Source organism: Capricornis sumatraensis, chromosome 2 (assembly GCF_032405125.1).
Source record: "Capricornis sumatraensis isolate serow.1 chromosome 2, serow.2, whole genome shotgun sequence".
NCBI lineage: Eukaryota > Metazoa > Chordata > Mammalia > Artiodactyla > Bovidae > Capricornis > Capricornis sumatraensis.
The window spans coordinates 55694475-55711040 of NC_091070.1; the positions used below are offsets into that span (position 1 = coordinate 55694475).

Below are 16566 nucleotides of genomic sequence, written 5' to 3' on the forward strand. Positions count from 1 at the left end.
GCTTTCATTCTTTTCAAAGCTTTATGTTAAAAAGTAGTTTAAATAACTTCAATTTTTTAAGTGATTTTTGAAAATAGTCTGTCCAGAAGATGGGACAGATGGACACAGAGCTTTTTATGACAGCAGCTTAAGGACTGGGTCAGACCACGGAAGAGAGAATTTCAGATTGAGAGGTGTTCCTAACTTACAAAACTGAAACTTGAAGATAGCTAATTTAAGGTGGTTTCTTGGTAGTTGTCAGACATAGCTGTGAGTTAAGCTAGCAGTCACAGTTTTTCTTGGCAGCAGAGATAAAAGTTTAGTGACAAAGTCATGAGCCACTGCAAAAAAATATTTGGAGAGTTAGCTCTACATTCTCAAAGGTTCAGACAGCCTGTAGTTAGTTAATTGGCCCAGCACTTACCTTGGAAAAAGCAGTCATCTCTCTTTTTCTACTAGTTTGTTTTTCCCAAGGTGTGTGGGCCCTTCAAAATGTTGGAATGCAACTACTTTGCTTGATGTAATGGTTGACTCTAGGTCTTGTGACCCACTGGGGTTTTGTTTGTCTTTTGTCCTTATCAAAGGAAAAGAGGGAGCAAGAAGAAGCCAGTCCTTTCTCCTTTCTGGATGGTACCCAGCAAACAAAGGGACTTACAGTTGCAACCTGTAGGTTCTTAATTGGTAACTTTATTAAATCATAGAAAAAACCAACTTACAAAAATCCCAGCCCTTTCCCTCTTTAGAATTGGTAAATATTTCTGGGACCAGGATTCTAAAAGTGTATTTTGTGTTCACATTGGCACCCCCAGGGTGGCAATAACAGGAGTGTACTCTCTGGCTTTCTGCTTTCATATATAGATGAGGCTATGGCACTACAGTGCCCTGTTCACATCTCTTCTCGCTCATTGTACAAATATGCCTCATGAATTATAGGCTTTGGTGCGGATAGAGAGGTTGTTTTTATCTCTTATCCATGGGAGTGCCCCTTAATGTCATCCGTGTTTTTTTTTTCCCCTTTCCTTACCATATAAGGGCAGAAGTTTAGCTTGGCTGTAGTGGTTTGGTCTTACACAGTAAAGGGTGAAACCTTCTCTGGAAAACTACAGTTTGCATGAAATAAAAAGACCTGACCTGTGATCATCCCATACTGCACTCCAGTTCAGGAGGACTTGGAAAATATATTCCAGAGGATTTGTTCTTAGAATATACTATTATTCTCCTACCATTATTTCTTCTTAACAGTGTTAACGAGACTACTTGTTTTTAAAGTAAAAACCATTGCTATTTTTAAATTGTCTCTAGGTATATTGACTGTAACGTCTGGATTTTGTGAAAATCTAGGCCCTGTAAAAGTTTTCTTTCAGATCTGACTCGGAGAAATATTGTTGCTGTATTGTGTGGGCATGCCTTTGATGGCTTTGTAGCATCTTGTAGAGGTGCATAGGAATGGTGCACACCTGCCCTTATTTTCGGTATAGGTAGCTGGTACCTTGTGGAAGAGGGCTTGCCAGGTAGCTCAGTGGTGAAGACCGCACCTGCCAACACGGGAGACAGAAGAGGCTTGGGTTTGATCTCTGGATCAAGAAGATCCCCTGGAGCAGGAAAATGGCAACCCACTCCAGTATTCTTTCTTGGAGAATCCCATGGACGGAGGAGCCTGGCATGCTGTAACCCATGGGGTCGCAAAGAATCAGACATGACTGAGCAGCTGAGCACACACCTTGTGGAAGGGGATGAGGCAAGGCACACACAGCTCTAAGGCACCTCACAAGTGCAGGGCACCTGGTGGTTGCTCAACAATAGTTCTCCAGGAAGACAGTTGGTAGCCTTTACTAATACAGCAGTCTCTTTTCTGAGTAGCTCATAGCATGTTGAGACACAATAGCATTTTTGAAATAAAAGAAACTAACATCCTAAACAAAGACTTTTCCAGCAGTGTCAACACATGGGCTGTTGCTAGAAGGTAACCTAGGACACTGAGGGTGATTTTCATGCCTGGAAATAATTTGCGTCTGGGGTTGTGACCCTTCCCAAATGCCTTGTTGTTTATATCTGCTTTTTAAATAACAAATGGTCCAGTGGCTGTGATGTTTGTACCGAGGCAACAGCCAATGAAGTCTTAAGTAGACTTCCCAGGTATTGTGATGAAAACAACCTTAGAAAATACCTGAAGAAGCCTCAGAACTCAGAGAATACATACCAGAAATAAAAGCTAGTGAAGGTGAGAGATGTGAGCCTTTTGAACACAGCATAATCCAAAAAAATAAAAAAGAGTGCCCTTAACTGATGAAATTGAATGTATCTTCAGTTCTAGGGAGCCAAACTTAATTGTGATCAGACCAGTATTGTAAGGCCTGAGAAGCCTGTAAGAGTCCAGGTTTTTCCCTGGGGAAGCTTTTGTGGGGATACATACTTCCCAGATACAGCTTTCAAATCCAGGCTGTAACCTACAAGCACCTTTGACCATCTTGCTGTGAAACCTCCCAGGGCAGCAGCCGTTGGCTTCTGGAGTTGAGAGCGAATGCTCTGTGTCCTTGTGTGAGCTGTTCCCCCCTGGTATTACTTGATGATGTTTTTGATTTTATACCGTGCCTTTTTTCAAAAAGCATTGAGAGGACTTGCTCAGCAGATGATAATGAGTACAGTTCTCCTAGTCCTGGTTAGGTTTTGTCCTGAAGGCCTTTCTTTAAGTCAGGGGCTTGAATTGGGGGTGACTGTAGAGAACCTGCTGTGCTGATGTCAGAAGGTGGAAAGACCGCATAGGTGAGAACCAACAATTCTAGGGCTTCCCTGAAGCGCCAGGAGGCCTTGAAAAGTGAGGCAGGCGAGCCTGTACAGGAGGAGCAGGGAACTGGGATACTCGTCCTGTCTCCCACTGATGGCTGTGTAACCCAAGCATGCTTTAATCCTCAGGGTCAGAGGTCCCTCCTTCCTATTTTCTCGACAAAGAGCTCCATGAGTGGTTCCTGTAGACTTTGCCGGTGTCTTTGGGTGGGGTGGTGGGTGGTTGCTTTTTTATAGTGCAGATTCCCACCTTCCTCTCTTGGCCTCTTGAATCAGAATCTCTAGGGATGGGGCCTGGAAATGTGCACTTTTAATGTGTGTCTTCAGGTGAACTCAGCCAGCCAGTTGTGGTAGTTAGGGACCCTTCTAGCTAAACATCTGAGACCCCGTTTTTGTGGACCACTCACAGGTCTGCTCTCTGCGTTGACCCAGTCCTGGCTCCTGGAACTGGTCTCCATTCCTGGCCGTTGTTTGGGTACCCTCTATGGGGCATGTTGACTGGTTTTCCTATAGGACACAATCCCTAATGTAGATTCTACAAAATGCTCCAGGGGAAAAGAAGTTCCATTTATAAAACCCGCATCCAGAGCTAAAGAAAGAGCAGAGTGGAGGCCGGAAAGGCAAAGACTTGGATCAATGGGGGTTCCTCTCAGGGAGGGAGATCTTTTTCACAGAGGCAGGAATGAACATGGGGTGCTGTCTCCGACGCCCCAGGTACATGGGAGCCTGGGGACCCAGAGTGGCCTGTCACCTGAAAGGTCCTTTCCCCGGAGCCTAAACAGTCTCCTTTTTGTGAGTACAAAGTCCTTGAGGTCAGGGCCCAGATTGAAAACAGAGCTGGAAAATTCTAGTGTGGTGGCTACAGAGATTGTTTTGAAAATCTTGTTGACGTTTCTCTGGCCACAGCACCTATAACAAGCATATTTAATAAAGAGGGAAAAAATACTTTTGAGTACATGACCTAGACACTCTACTGATTTTTTTTCTCGGTGGTATTTTAGGGGGAGGGTTTGTTTTACTCTTCATTTTAGTTTTCAGCTTTCAGAGTTGCTTGCTTGTCCTCCCACCCCAGTTCATAAAAGGAATAGAATTTTCCTTCTATCTCAGGTCAGCATGGCAAGCAGGCCAGCCATTTCAGCATCAAGCAGGTGGAGCTGGAGGGTATTCGAAAATGGTATGCAAGGCTACTGGGTTCAATAAACTGGGCTTAATGCCAAATGATACAGTATATGAGAATGACGATGTAAAAGAAGCCATAAGAAGGCTTCCTGAGAACCTTTATAATGACAGAGGGTTTTGCATTAAGAAAGCGCTGGACCTGAGCATGAGACAGCAGATCCTGCCTAAAGAGCAGTGGACAAAATATGAGGCAGATAAATTCTACCTTGAACCATATCTAAAAGAGGTTATTCAGGAAAGACAAGAGAGAGTAAAATGGGCAAAGAGATAATTTAGTAGTCTAAGTCTGTGGATACAGCTGTTCTCAAGCATTTTTATGAAGTTGGTTAAACCTGAAATGTACAATGTAGAACTATTTGGGCTGTAAATGTATTGCTTTAAATAAATATTATAATTATTGTTGGGGGGTGGGGGGGGAAGGAATAGAATTTTCCTGGAACTGGAAAATACAGAAATCTGACCTGACCCAAAGATACGCCCTTAATGTATACCTTCTTCCAGTTTTTGTGTGTGTTTTTTTTTTTTTAATACAGGGCTAAAAACTTTTAAAAGTTCCCGTACTTATGAAATGTGTTATCCATATTACCCTCATCCCTCCCCTGCCCCAGCCCCCCCAAAAAACACCAACGTTCACTGGCCATTGAGACCTGGTGGGGCCCATTACACTCTGTGCATCTATAATGATTGACTTTGTGGGTGGATACAGTTGTAAAATGACCTTGGATTCATTTCACATTTCCCCCTACTCCCTGCCTCCATCAGCCAGTTGTTACTACGTAGTTAATTTTTGACAAGATAAAAGTGTATTTGAATGTTTTTATAGAGTCCTTCACAGTGGTTGGAGATGCCCTAATCACCTCTCTTTCCCAGAGAGAACTTGGCTTTTAAAATTTTGCAAATCTAGATGAGCAGAGAGCAGAGTGTTCTCATGTTCCTTTAGTTCAAGGCTGTGATAGAAGACTCTCACTACTTGTGCATTTCAAGCCCACTTACCATGGGTCCAGAACTCAGAAAGCTGCTTTTGTTTAAGTTGTTTTTGCTTATTTTATTCAGTAGCCATTTACTGAGCCCATACTCCGTATAGAGAATCATGATTCCTTGCACATAAGAAGGAATGTGAGTAAGGAAGACAGCACTGTAGGTAGAGAGCTAGCATCGTCCCTAAGTGCAGGTCGTAACTTTTAGAAAACTCCCAAGTGTCCTGAAAACCCTGTCATTCCAGGATAAGCACACATTCAAAGTAGATGAGGAAATGCTACCAGATTAGCAAATTCCATCTTTCACTTTCATGTGTAATATTTAAACAGCCACCAATACAAGTGTATCTAATGGACCCAGCCAGTCTTGCAAGTGTCCTGAGGCTCATAGTAACAAATGCTTGTAACTGTAGGTAAACATCACATTCCCAAAAAAGGAGCATATTTCAGAGATAGATACCAAGTAAAAACAGTATCTGTACTGCTTTTCTTCTAAGGAGCTTGAAACTCTTCTTGTAGCAACCCTGACTTGTGAGAAATGCCTGTAGGCTTAGGTCACAGACGCTTGGGAAATTTGTCTTGGCGCTATTCCAGTGTGACCTGTTATCCTCAAGAGTTGCTGAAGGGCACAGGGGCTTACTGGGTTTTGTTGTGTCTCTGTATGGTTTTATATTTTAGAACCACTGAACTTAAAAATCTTTTAGTTCCTAAAATATTTAATAAAGCCCCTTTGAGAATGTGATCAGAAGAAAGGAGAATTGAGACTCCTGAGTCAGAGTTCTCGCCGAGCTCCTCTCATCTTGTGTGACGGAGCCTGGGTCAGTCCTATCGCCTCTACCCACACCTCAGCCCCCACTGTGTGAGGTGGCTGGGATGAAGCTCCCCTCTGACAGTCAGGTAAGCCAGCATGTTGAAATCTGTGGTAGAAAGGAACCAAATGAGAAAGTGTTGCTGACGGTCCCTCTGTCCCACGAGGATGATGTATGTGGATTTGCATATAGCCCAAGGTGGACACCCACTGGATAAATCAATGGGTGAACATATCCAACAACTCCAGAGTTGACCACGGCTTGTAGCAGACTTTAGGGTAGCTCACCACAAAGCCAGGCTTCCTTGTTGAACCAATGTTTCAGTCCTGCCCCTCTTGAAGGCACTACCCTCACATCCTCTCCAACGCTAAAACACCTCTCATTCTCTCTGCCCAGGCTGAAGCCGACGTAGCTTCTCTAAACAGACGCATCCAGCTGGTTGAGGAAGAGTTGGATCGTGCCCAGGAGCGTCTGGCAACAGCTCTGCAGAAGCTGGAGGAGGCCGAGAAGGCAGCAGATGAGAGTGAGAGGTGAGGCCTCCTCGTCCAGCCCACCTGTTAGCACAACCTTTCCTCCTGATGGAACCAGAGGGCTCTCTGATCTTGGGTGTCTGAGGATTTCACAGTACCTTGGTGCCATTTCCTCACTTGATCCAGGTGTAACTACTGGTTTTATTTGTTAACACTAGTGGAACACTTTTGTTTTAAATCTCAAGGTTGCAAAGAAGAAAAAGACTCTGTTCCTGCCCTCCTAGAGCCCACCACCCAGCGAGGGAGATGGATGTATAAACGGGAGGTTCTAGGGATGTGATTTGCTTCTTTCATTCCTGCTGACCATGGAGCAATTCTGCATTTTGTTTAAAAGATAACTTTATGTTAAAATACACCAAGAAGGCTTAGGCTGAGGTAAATAAATTATGGGCTGTCAGTTGTCAAATAGCCCAACAAATGAGTGAAAGGGAAAGCACAGATAAAACAGAAATATAATCCACAAAAGTAAGTTGTGTTGGACTTAGTAAAGCTGGTAAGACATGTGTGCACAAGTAAATACAGTCAGATCTTTCATGTCCTCTGAGCCCACTCCCCCTGTAACCTGGCTCTCCCTGACTTATGACCCCAAGAGCCAGCCGTGCAGTGGTAAAGGAAGACCAGGGCCATATCAGCCATCATGTTATTCCAGCAGGCATCTCTCTCACGCTCAGCTGCTCGAGTTAATGTACTCCTGTTGCTTGGAATCACTCCAAGAAAGACTCCATAAGACTGGAGAGAGTTCTGTCCTTAGAGAGATGAGGAAGCAGGGTAGTCTCAGACACTGGCAGTGCGTATCTGTGCTATGACCTGGCAGGTACACGCAGTTGATCATTTTGTCCCTTTCTCCATTTTTGAGGTATATTTCTGCTCCCTGCCACCATGGGAAAAGGGTGATTTCAGACTTTAGGATTAAAAAAGCTGTTAGCTGAAGTTTTCCAGCTCATTATTCACCGTTGTGTGTTGTCTCTTTTCTAACTAAGAGTTTTGGAGTTTTTAAAGATGACTCACCATCTCTTACGGTATACACATAACCAATGGTTTTGTGGCTGGCTTCTTCCTTAAATACACTTGTTAGTGAACCTGAAAGGCAATTTGGCTACGTTAAACTTTATAGTAAAAAAATATTTTAGAAATCACTACTCCAGTCCCCTGATTTTACAAATGAGAAAACTAGGGTTCAGAGACAGGTGTGGCCTGCCTGAACTCTTAAAAAGAATATATGGCTGAGCCAGGATTCCAGTCTCCTGAGATATATTGTAGTCTTTACTTTTTAAAAATAGATTTAATGGGTTTAATAAGTTTGCCTTTCAGTTCCTATTTGCAGCACCCAATATTCTTTGAAATACCAGACCAACCCAGCGGTGGCCAGCAGTAAAGTTCAGACCTTCAGAGTTGAAAAATTCAGGTTCTCTGAGCATTCCATCTTGCAATGACAATGTAGTCTTTATTTTTTAATTGATTATCTTACTTAGATTTTGATAAATGAATCCCATTTTAACATAACTTTATATAAATGCAGCATATCATACATCAGTTAACAGTTTCCATAACTTACGCCAGGCTGAAGGATCCACACATCCACATCAACACAGAAGATGGTGTTGGTCTTGGCTCTCAACTCCTCCACTGTAAAAGCATCATTATAGGCAAAACTCAGTTTCTTCTCCAAAGTCGTCCCACACGAAACTGCCATTTTTATGGGTCCTATCGGAGAAGGCAATGGTACCCTACTCCAGTACTCTTGCCTGGAAAATCTCATGAGCCTGGTGGGCTGCAGTCCATGGGGTCGCAAAGAGTCGGAGATGACTGAGCAACTTCACTTTCACTTTTCAATTTCATGCATTGGAGAAGGAAATGGCAACCCACTCCAGTGTTCTTGCCTGGAGTATCCCAGGGACGGAGGAGCCTGGTGGGCTGCCGTCTATGAGGTCACACAGAGTTGGACACAACTGAAGCAGCTCAGCAGCAGCATGGTCAGATAACCAGCAGTTTCATTTGGTTCAATCTAATAGTTACGTTTGTGGCTAAAGGGGTAAGAACAGCTACTTTCTTTGTGGGAAGAAAGTACACAAAGGTAAATTTGCTTTTGTTCTAACCTTGGTCCATTTCCAGGCCTGAGGCTTCCCACTGGACAAGGGAAGAAGTCCCATTATTTATACAGCAAGTAAAGCATGTTGGTTTTTCTGATTCCACCCCTTCCAGATTCAAAAAAAAAAAAAGGACCATGCCATGGTGCCTTTCATTTAACATGAGCTGCCTGGACAGTGTCAGCAGTACCAAAAGTGTAAGCTTTCCTTCACAATAAACAGAGAGAGGGAAGTGGATGTCTTTTCCTGCCTTCGGCTCTGGAAAGTCTCACTTCGTGGCTTGGAAGGTGAAAGTAGCTATGTTTCAGTCTGTCAGTCACGCTGAACCTCACAAACCATGGCTGTGCAATGAGAGTTCATGGAAGGCACCTCTAAATCTTGGCTTTTCCTGCCAATCTTCCTTTTCAGAGGCATGAAAGTCATTGAGAGCCGAGCCCAAAAGGATGAGGAGAAAATGGAGATTCAGGAGATCCAGCTGAAAGAGGCCAAGCACATTGCTGAGGATGCCGACCGCAAGTATGAAGAGGTCAGATCCTGGAGCTCAAGGCCTCATGGGTCTCCAGCCATGGCCCAGAAGCAGGGACTGGGGGAGCAATGAAACCATCTGCTTTCTTAGCAGAAATGGGTGTTTTTGAGGAGATTTCCTTTGTCCCCAGAAGATGGTTCTTAATTTTGATCCTACTAGGCAGTCATTCGCACTGGGAAAGACCAGGGCTTCTGTTGTCCCCCGCCCTCAAAGGCTAGGACAAAAGATCTTTGGCCAGACAGCAGGGAAGGTTGGGTCTCTTATGTTTTGTGAAAGGAGCCTCTCATTCTGTCACCATGCAAGCAGTTATCCCTAGTGAGATCCACCTGGTGCAACCCAGTTTAGGCAGGGCAGAGACGCAGACCACACATTTGCTCCCTGGATTCATGGGGGCACCTCTCAGTCTGTCCTCTCTCCTCACGATTCATAGGTGAATCACCTCCTGGTCGTGTCCCCATGAAAGCACCCTTCTGTGTTAAGAGCCCACATGACTCTTTAAGGTTTTAGTTTTCCCTTCAGCTCTCCTGAAACACCACTGACTCTTCATCATCATCATCCTCTCCAGGTTACACTATGCTCACTAATTTTGAAATGATTCATAGGATCCCTTCTTCCTGGTCCTTTCTTCCTTTGACCCCATTAATCATCTTACCAACTTCTCATGTTAGCTTTTCTTGCTACTTCTGTTTGCATTTTTAACCTCCTCCACCAAAAGGAAGTGGAGGTACAGAGCTCTAAACTGATGAAGTTCTTTTAGGGTTATTTTCAGTCTTGCCTTGCAGCTCCCACCTTTTCAACATAAAAGGCATCGTGTCTCATCATCCTGCTATTTCAGAGACGGTGAATTTCATCTCTCCCCCTCCTTCTACAGTTGGTCTGGCTGCTGTGTAATTATACAGGCTTCACTTGGGTCAGACTTCAAATGTGCCTGCCTACTCATAAGTGACCATTCTGGATCTTTGTGAGCAGATGGCCTCCTCTCCATGGGCATTCCTGGTGGAGAGTTGCTTCCCCTCCAGTCCACGAGAGAGAGGATCATCTTGTTTGTAGGCAAGAACTCCCAGGGGCTAAGTCTAGCCCCTGACACACACACACCATACTCAGAGCTTGGAAGCCCCATGGTGTGTGTGTTTTGTGTTTGTCCTGCTGCAGGTGGCCCGTAAGCTGGTCATCATTGAGAGTGACCTGGAGCGTGCAGAGGAGCGGGCTGAGCTCTCAGAAGGGTAAGCGGGCCTGGCGCCAGGAGGCCCTGTGTGGGGTGCTGCGGAGCAGTGACTAAACAGCATGGCCTTCTGGCAGCTGCACATTTACCCGTTTCAGCTCCGGGCTCCTCCTGTGCTCATTCGACATGGATGAGCCGCGAGTTTGGAACGTGGAGGACTTGTGTGGGGTGTCTGTGTATGAATGCGGTATCACTGCATGCCTTACCTGCCCACTGATTTTGAGAATGGCCTTGTGCATTTCCTGTGTCCACTAACAGCCAAGTTCGACAGCTGGAAGAACAATTAAGAATAATGGATCAGACCTTGAAAGCATTAATGGCTGCAGAGGATAAGGTACTGATGGCTCATGTATGGGTTTTAGGTTTAACTGCAACCCAGGCGTCTTTCAGCTTCCAATGCCTACTGGTCCGTTTTTATAACGACTGCACCTTCACTACACCCTCTGCTACCTTATATCTTGCTTTAAGTGCTTTCTTTGGGTCCTTTATACTCTTTTGTTTTTCCTTCATAAATGCTCTTTGGTGCAGCCAAAAAAGAAGCCAAATCATCACACTTTGAAGTTGTCGAATTTTGTCTCCCCACCTCTCTGTGCTGGAAGGAACGTCTGGCGCAGTGTCCATGGTGAAATTGGACATCTCAGCCCCTGATGGTTTGGCTTCTTTAAGGCAGCCCTTTGTTCTCTAGGACTCGGTTTTCATTTTTTTCCCATCCCTCTCCTTTTTCTCTTCCTCCTTCCTCTGGCCTGTCTCCCACCCTTTCTACCTCTGATCGAAAACATTAGCAAATGTGCCGAGCTTGAAGAAGAGTTGAAAACTGTGACGAACAACTTGAAATCACTGGAGGCTCAGGCTGAGAAGGTAGGCCAGGAGCACCGTGTGGGGGCATCGTTTAAGAGCTACGCAAGAGACACCCCCTTTTCCCTTCTGAGGCCCTGCCAGGCAGAGGAATAGTCCATTAGACACTTTAGCCAGAGGCCTCATTTTGAGGCGATTTCCTGTTGGTTATTGATACCAGATTCTTTTTTTTTTTTTTTCAATGGAAAATCCATTTTGTGTTGAGTATGTGAGTCATCCATAACAATTTAATTTAAACGAAGTGCCAAATGGATAAGTGATCTTGTTCTTATCCCATGTAAAACAATAGGCAGGAAAACGGAGACCGCATTGTGGCGTGCCATTTGATCCCAGAGGCTCCATTACCTCCTGAGAGATGCTCAACATCTGTTGGCTGGGCTGGCACTTTCTTTGTATTAGAAGACACGAGTATAGGGTGAGCTGTGGCCTGACATCTGGAACGTTCTTTCTGATTACAGTACTCGCAGAAGGAAGACAAATATGAGGAAGAGATCAAGGTCCTTTCTGACAAGCTGAAGGAGGTAATATTAGGGGTGATTTGAACAAAGCCAACTGGATTGAGTTTGTCTCTGTGGAGCTGAGTGATTTTTCATTTTAATGTTACAGTGATCCAGAAATATTCCGGGGTGGGCTTGGAGAGCCAGCAGTGGTAGCCAGCCACCTCTCACCATGGTGATTCACTGGTGTGTGGTTTCAGACCACTTTGTGGGTGCCAGGCTTGACTTTCATTTTCTGGTTTCCCTATCTTTGTAGCTATTGGCCACCTAAAACTTCCCAATTTTGATTGAAATAAATTGAATTATTGCAGGCTGAGACTCGGGCTGAGTTTGCAGAGAGGTCAGTAACTAAATTGGAGAAAAGCATTGATGACTTGGAAGGTAAGATCTTAAGTCTTGTTTCTAACTTAGTCCTTATGGCTGAATACTGACGTGGCAAAGTGACTTTCTAGTCATGGCATCCTCCTTGACACACTCCTTTGCTCTTGCACATTTTTCTGGTCTGCCCTTTGGAGTTCTGTGGCTCTTAAGCTCTCTGCTTGCCAGATGACCGCTAGCCACCGGATGGGGCCCGTCTTCTTTTTGTAACAGCAGATGCCAAGTGGCTCTACTGCACACTCTTAGAAGTGTGGCTGGTTTATTTTTTACTGTGAGTGAGGCGGTTGTAGGTGAGAATGACTGGTGTGTTTTCTGTCTTTAGTGATACCTTCTTATTGTCAGAATGGTAAGGATTTGGTTTTTAGGCACAACTTAATCTTTCCCCAAGTGTGAATTCAATGTAAGGGCTTGAGTTTATTTTTCTAAGTTACTAATCATCTTGGCATATGCTCTTTGCCCTGAAAGGGGGCTGGAGGGTAACAGGGCATTATTGCACTTGGACATTATACGTAAGCATTTCTTTGCTAAGATATTTAGGTTTTATTTTGGTAACACCCTCTCTGTCTCTCAGAAATTCCAAATGTTGAGCTCCAAGGCTGTGAAAAAAGAAAGAAAAAATATGTAAAATATATACATCAAAGGTGGAGGGGGCTAGAGGAGGAATTGGGGGTTGATTCAGATGATAACCAAGCTGGTGGAAAAGAGAAAATGACACGTGGTGGCAAAACAGTCTGCAGAGTGCAGCAAGGTGTGACACCCTCATCACAGGAAAACTGCAGTATAGACTTGGCATAGTGACACTGTAAGAAGCGTGGCTCTCCTCATTTTCCAAGCCTCCTGGACCAATGAAGGAAGCTTGAGTGGGAAGGCCACAAGGGATATTATGGATAGCACCAAGAAATCCATTTCCCACTGGTCAGGAAGTCAGTGGTTTGAAGGTGGAGCCAGATAAGGATTACAGACTGTAGTCACAAATTGTTCCTCCAAAACAATGCCCGTGGCTATTTTTTCCACTGTTTATAGTTGCAGGTGGCTGACTACTCCAGTGTAGTTAAATTATAGCTCTATGAAAGAAAAGCTGTTCTATTGTTCCTCCCCCAACCGGGAGATAGCCTTCCGTGGTTTTGTTTAGGGTTTTAACATGGTTTACTGGTATACCTACCATATTTGTTACGATTTTCATATTGAGTTTCTTGTTTTATTTTCTAATGGGTTTTGTTCTTTCTGTTTTTGTTTCAATTTTATTAAAAAACAAAACAAAATAAAACGCACGTCTCCTGCATTGGCCACCTGCTGCGGCATCACTTCCTTCATGCATTGCCCTTTTCTTGCTGCTGTGTCGGGATGGTGTCCCTGCCACCCTCATTCACCTTCCATCTCTTGATCACTCTCCATGTCCTTGCACCTCTGCCTTCCACTTCCTGGTCATAGACGAGCTGTACGCTCAGAAACTGAAGTACAAAGCCATCAGCGAGGAGCTGGACCACGCTCTCAACGACATGACTTCCATGTAAATGTTCAGCCACCCTGCCTGCTCACATCCGTGCCCTCATGCTAATATGATCAGTTCGCCACCACTCCCTCTTGTATCTCCAGAATCTCCACCTTTTCACCTTTCTGCTCACTCTCTTTGCATAATCTAGGATAGTCATTGTTTGTTTGGGTTTTTTTCACATTCTACTAGTATACAGCCCAAGTAGATTGTCTATGAAAACCATCCTCCTTTCAGAATCCATTCATTTCACGTTGTCTCAGCTAGATCGTTCCCACCATGCAGTGAACTGGCATATAAGTGACTTGGGCACTATACTTGTAGGAACGTAAACTAGGCTTAAGTAAAATCAATAGGCCATGCAGTGTGCAAGAATTGCCCAAGAAATAGCAAAAGTCAGTTTCCTGTGATTCAATTAAATATAATGTGAACATTTTTTCTAAAAAAATACAAATTTAAGGAACCCTACAACCTCAGATGACTGAGGCTCTGAGAGGAGGGAAATTGATCCAGAACAACATAAAGGATGTTGCTGTAAAACATTACATCTTTCTTTTAAGAATTTTAGACAAAAATGAACCTTCTGCTGAGTAGCCAAGCCCTTTAATTTTCTGTTTATGTAAAAAGAATTAACATGCAAACACTACAACCTGTGTCAAAGAAATGGGACAGAAAGCATAGATTGTGTGCTCTTAAGCACATCATGTATTCTTTAGGAGGGGTTTAAGTTTCTGTTTATATAAAAAGTAATATACAAATACCACAACCTGTGTGAAAGAAATGGGACAGAAAGCACAGATTGTGTGATATGAGTTTGAGGGTTAATGGCCCAGCTTTTACTACAGCTGGGCAGTAAGGGTGGAGTAAATAGTCTTAATCTCACGAGAACCTGGAGCATACACAACTAACTTTCATATTGCTAACCAAGCCTGAACGTTGAACCGGTTCTGCCCCCACTAAATTCTAACTTGGAGTGTTTCAGAGGCTTCCTTTTAATCTCACAAGATGGCACTGAATTCCACATAAGCTGGAAATTTCGCTTTCCAGGCCCACCTGTCATTCCTTTTACCCATGCAGAAAAATGGTAGCCTGAAGAGTGTTGGCATGTGCCTGCTGCCTTACACATTATAGAATCATCATGCTACCCCCGGAGACGTGACTGTTACCATGGAGACTGGAGAAAGTTGCATCCTCTCTCCACTCATTTATAAATGAGGGGGTCAATCAGATCATCTGTCTCTGATTGCTAAAATGTGGTGCTTCTATGAGGAAAGCTTGCAGCGTCACGGTTGGTTATGTACTCTGAAAGGTGGGCTAAGCTTAAAATCTGTTTCTGAGTTCCATTCACTGGTCTTACAATGGCCCCTCCCGCAGAAGAGGCTGGGGCTGGCCGCGGGCCCAGGCCCTGGTGGGCAAGGGTTCACATCCTGCCGCAGGTGTGCCTGGCAGCAGGATTTGCATGTCTGCTGCTCACCTGTGTTTCGAGCGCTGCTCTCATCTGTTCGTTTAGCTTCCCTGTTTTCTGTTGTGCCACTTTTTTTTTTTTTCTGTTTCTCCCACCTTTTCTCTTCATGCAGATAAGTTTCTTTGCTTCACTTCTCCCAAGACCCCTTCATCGAGCTGGATGTCCCACCTCTCTGAGCTCTGCAGTTTGTCTGTTCTCCAGCTGACCCTGATTCTTTCTTTTCACATCCTGCCTTAGGGCCAGGTACACACTGTGCTTCCTGTTGTACAGAAGCTCCTCATTTCAGTGTAAAATAAACACTATGTAAGCTGTTTCTGTTTGCTATTCTTTTTACTTCTTATTTATTGATATTTTAGTTTAAACGCTGAATAAAACCACAAATCTGCTTCACACACAGGAAGGTTAATTTTTGGCTGCTGCTTTGCTCTTTTTTTCCCCTATTCTGAACATCATTCATTAATACCAACAGTCTCTAAAGCAGTAGTTCCTTGTGGAACTTTTTCAAAATACACATGCCTGCGTCCTTCTCTGGGGTTTTGGTTTGCAAAGGTTAGGGTTAGGTCCAGGCAGCAGTGTTTTTTAGGGATTGGGATTGTCCTGGTGTATGAAACAGGTTGAGAACCTCCACACAGGAGATGTTGCTTGTTTAAGCCAGAAGGTCTGCCTTGAGCGGGCCCTTCGTGTGCAGATGTTGAGTTTGGTATGTGGTGAGCCTGCTGTGTTGGTATTTAGATGGTCCTGCTTGAGAGTGGGTAGCTAACTAAGGAAAGGCTGCCAACCCACACTGCTAGAATATCTGAAAAGATGAAAAGGATGTGGATACAAAAACAATGTAAGTTGAGATTATTGTTGATCATCCTTTTACAGCACAAAGAAAAGTATATTCATTCCTCAGCCACCTTCATTTTGATCATGAAATGACATTCTTAGATTTTAGGAACATATGAGTATGTTCAAGTCAAGATTTATTTTTTTGCTTTTAAGTACATCATGTATTCTTAGGAGGGGTTATACTTATATAATCTTGTGATAACTTTTTTTAATTTGTGAATATTTTTAAAGCATAGCTATTAAAGTTGGGTTTTTTTTTACCCCCTAAAAATAGTAGAAATTGTTCAGTTATAGTTTATTTTATCAGTTATATTTATAAATTAAAGAACAGCATTTAAGTGATTTTTTTTTTAAACACATCACAAAATTAGAACTTTAAAATGATATGGAGTTTTCTCTCTTAATGCCCAACACTTCTCATCCTCAACAATCTGGCTATATTTCTCCTGTGTTTTAAATGTGGGTGATTGTTATCTATGTATAGTTTTTCTGAGCCTAAGTACTTATATATCCCTATGTTCAAATAAATTTCAGGAAACTGAAAATGTCAGTCACTCTACAAAGACTTCAGAATAGAGTAAAGTACTCCTTTTAAGAGGGGTGTGAATTTAGTAGTGGTATAATAGACTTTTAAAAATTTATAATCTAGACAGTCTCTCTCCCTTGAGAGTGTCAGGACTTCTGTAATTTCTTTTCTTTTCCTAAGGCTGCTTAGGCCTGCTTTTGACTGATTTCTGCTTTGTTCTTTTAAAATTCAGAGTAATAAAAAGTGGGCCCTTCTCTGAGTAACCCTGTTTCCTGCCATAGAAATGACAAGTCTGAAAGTTGTGCTGAGCAGATGTTTAGTTAATTCTGGAGGCACATCAGTTTTTTGGGAACCATTCCAGAGACTCTCACACTTTCTCTAGGTATGTTCTACAGGGGAAAATGGGAAACCGATGGACTGCAAAGGCAA

General features: G+C 43.5%; 1 protein-coding gene and 1 pseudogene across 27 annotated transcripts in view; both read left to right on the forward strand.

The window, feature by feature from the left end:
• Positions 1–16566, forward strand: part of TPM1 (tropomyosin 1) — a 31090-nt gene that overhangs the window by 8661 nt on the left and 5863 nt on the right. For 7 of the 27 annotated variants that reach the window (XM_068965338.1, XM_068965337.1, XM_068965322.1 and 4 more), the window contains 6 exons: positions 6125–6258; positions 8754–8871; positions 10024–10094; positions 10876–10951; positions 11407–11469; positions 11757–11826. In XM_068965338.1, coding sequence (XP_068821439.1) covers positions 6125–6258; positions 8754–8871; positions 10024–10094; positions 10876–10951; positions 11407–11469; positions 11757–11826 — 532 coding nt within the window. Of the gene's footprint in view, positions 1–6124; positions 6259–8753; positions 8872–10023; positions 10095–10351; positions 10428–10875; positions 10952–11406; positions 11470–11756; positions 11827–13254; positions 15033–16566 lie in introns of those variants that run through there. The other 20 variants (XM_068965340.1, XM_068965339.1, XM_068965332.1 and 17 more) reach the window with 12 other exon arrangements.
• LOC138074529 (cytochrome b-c1 complex subunit 7 pseudogene) lies at positions 3877–4213 on the forward strand (annotated as a pseudogene).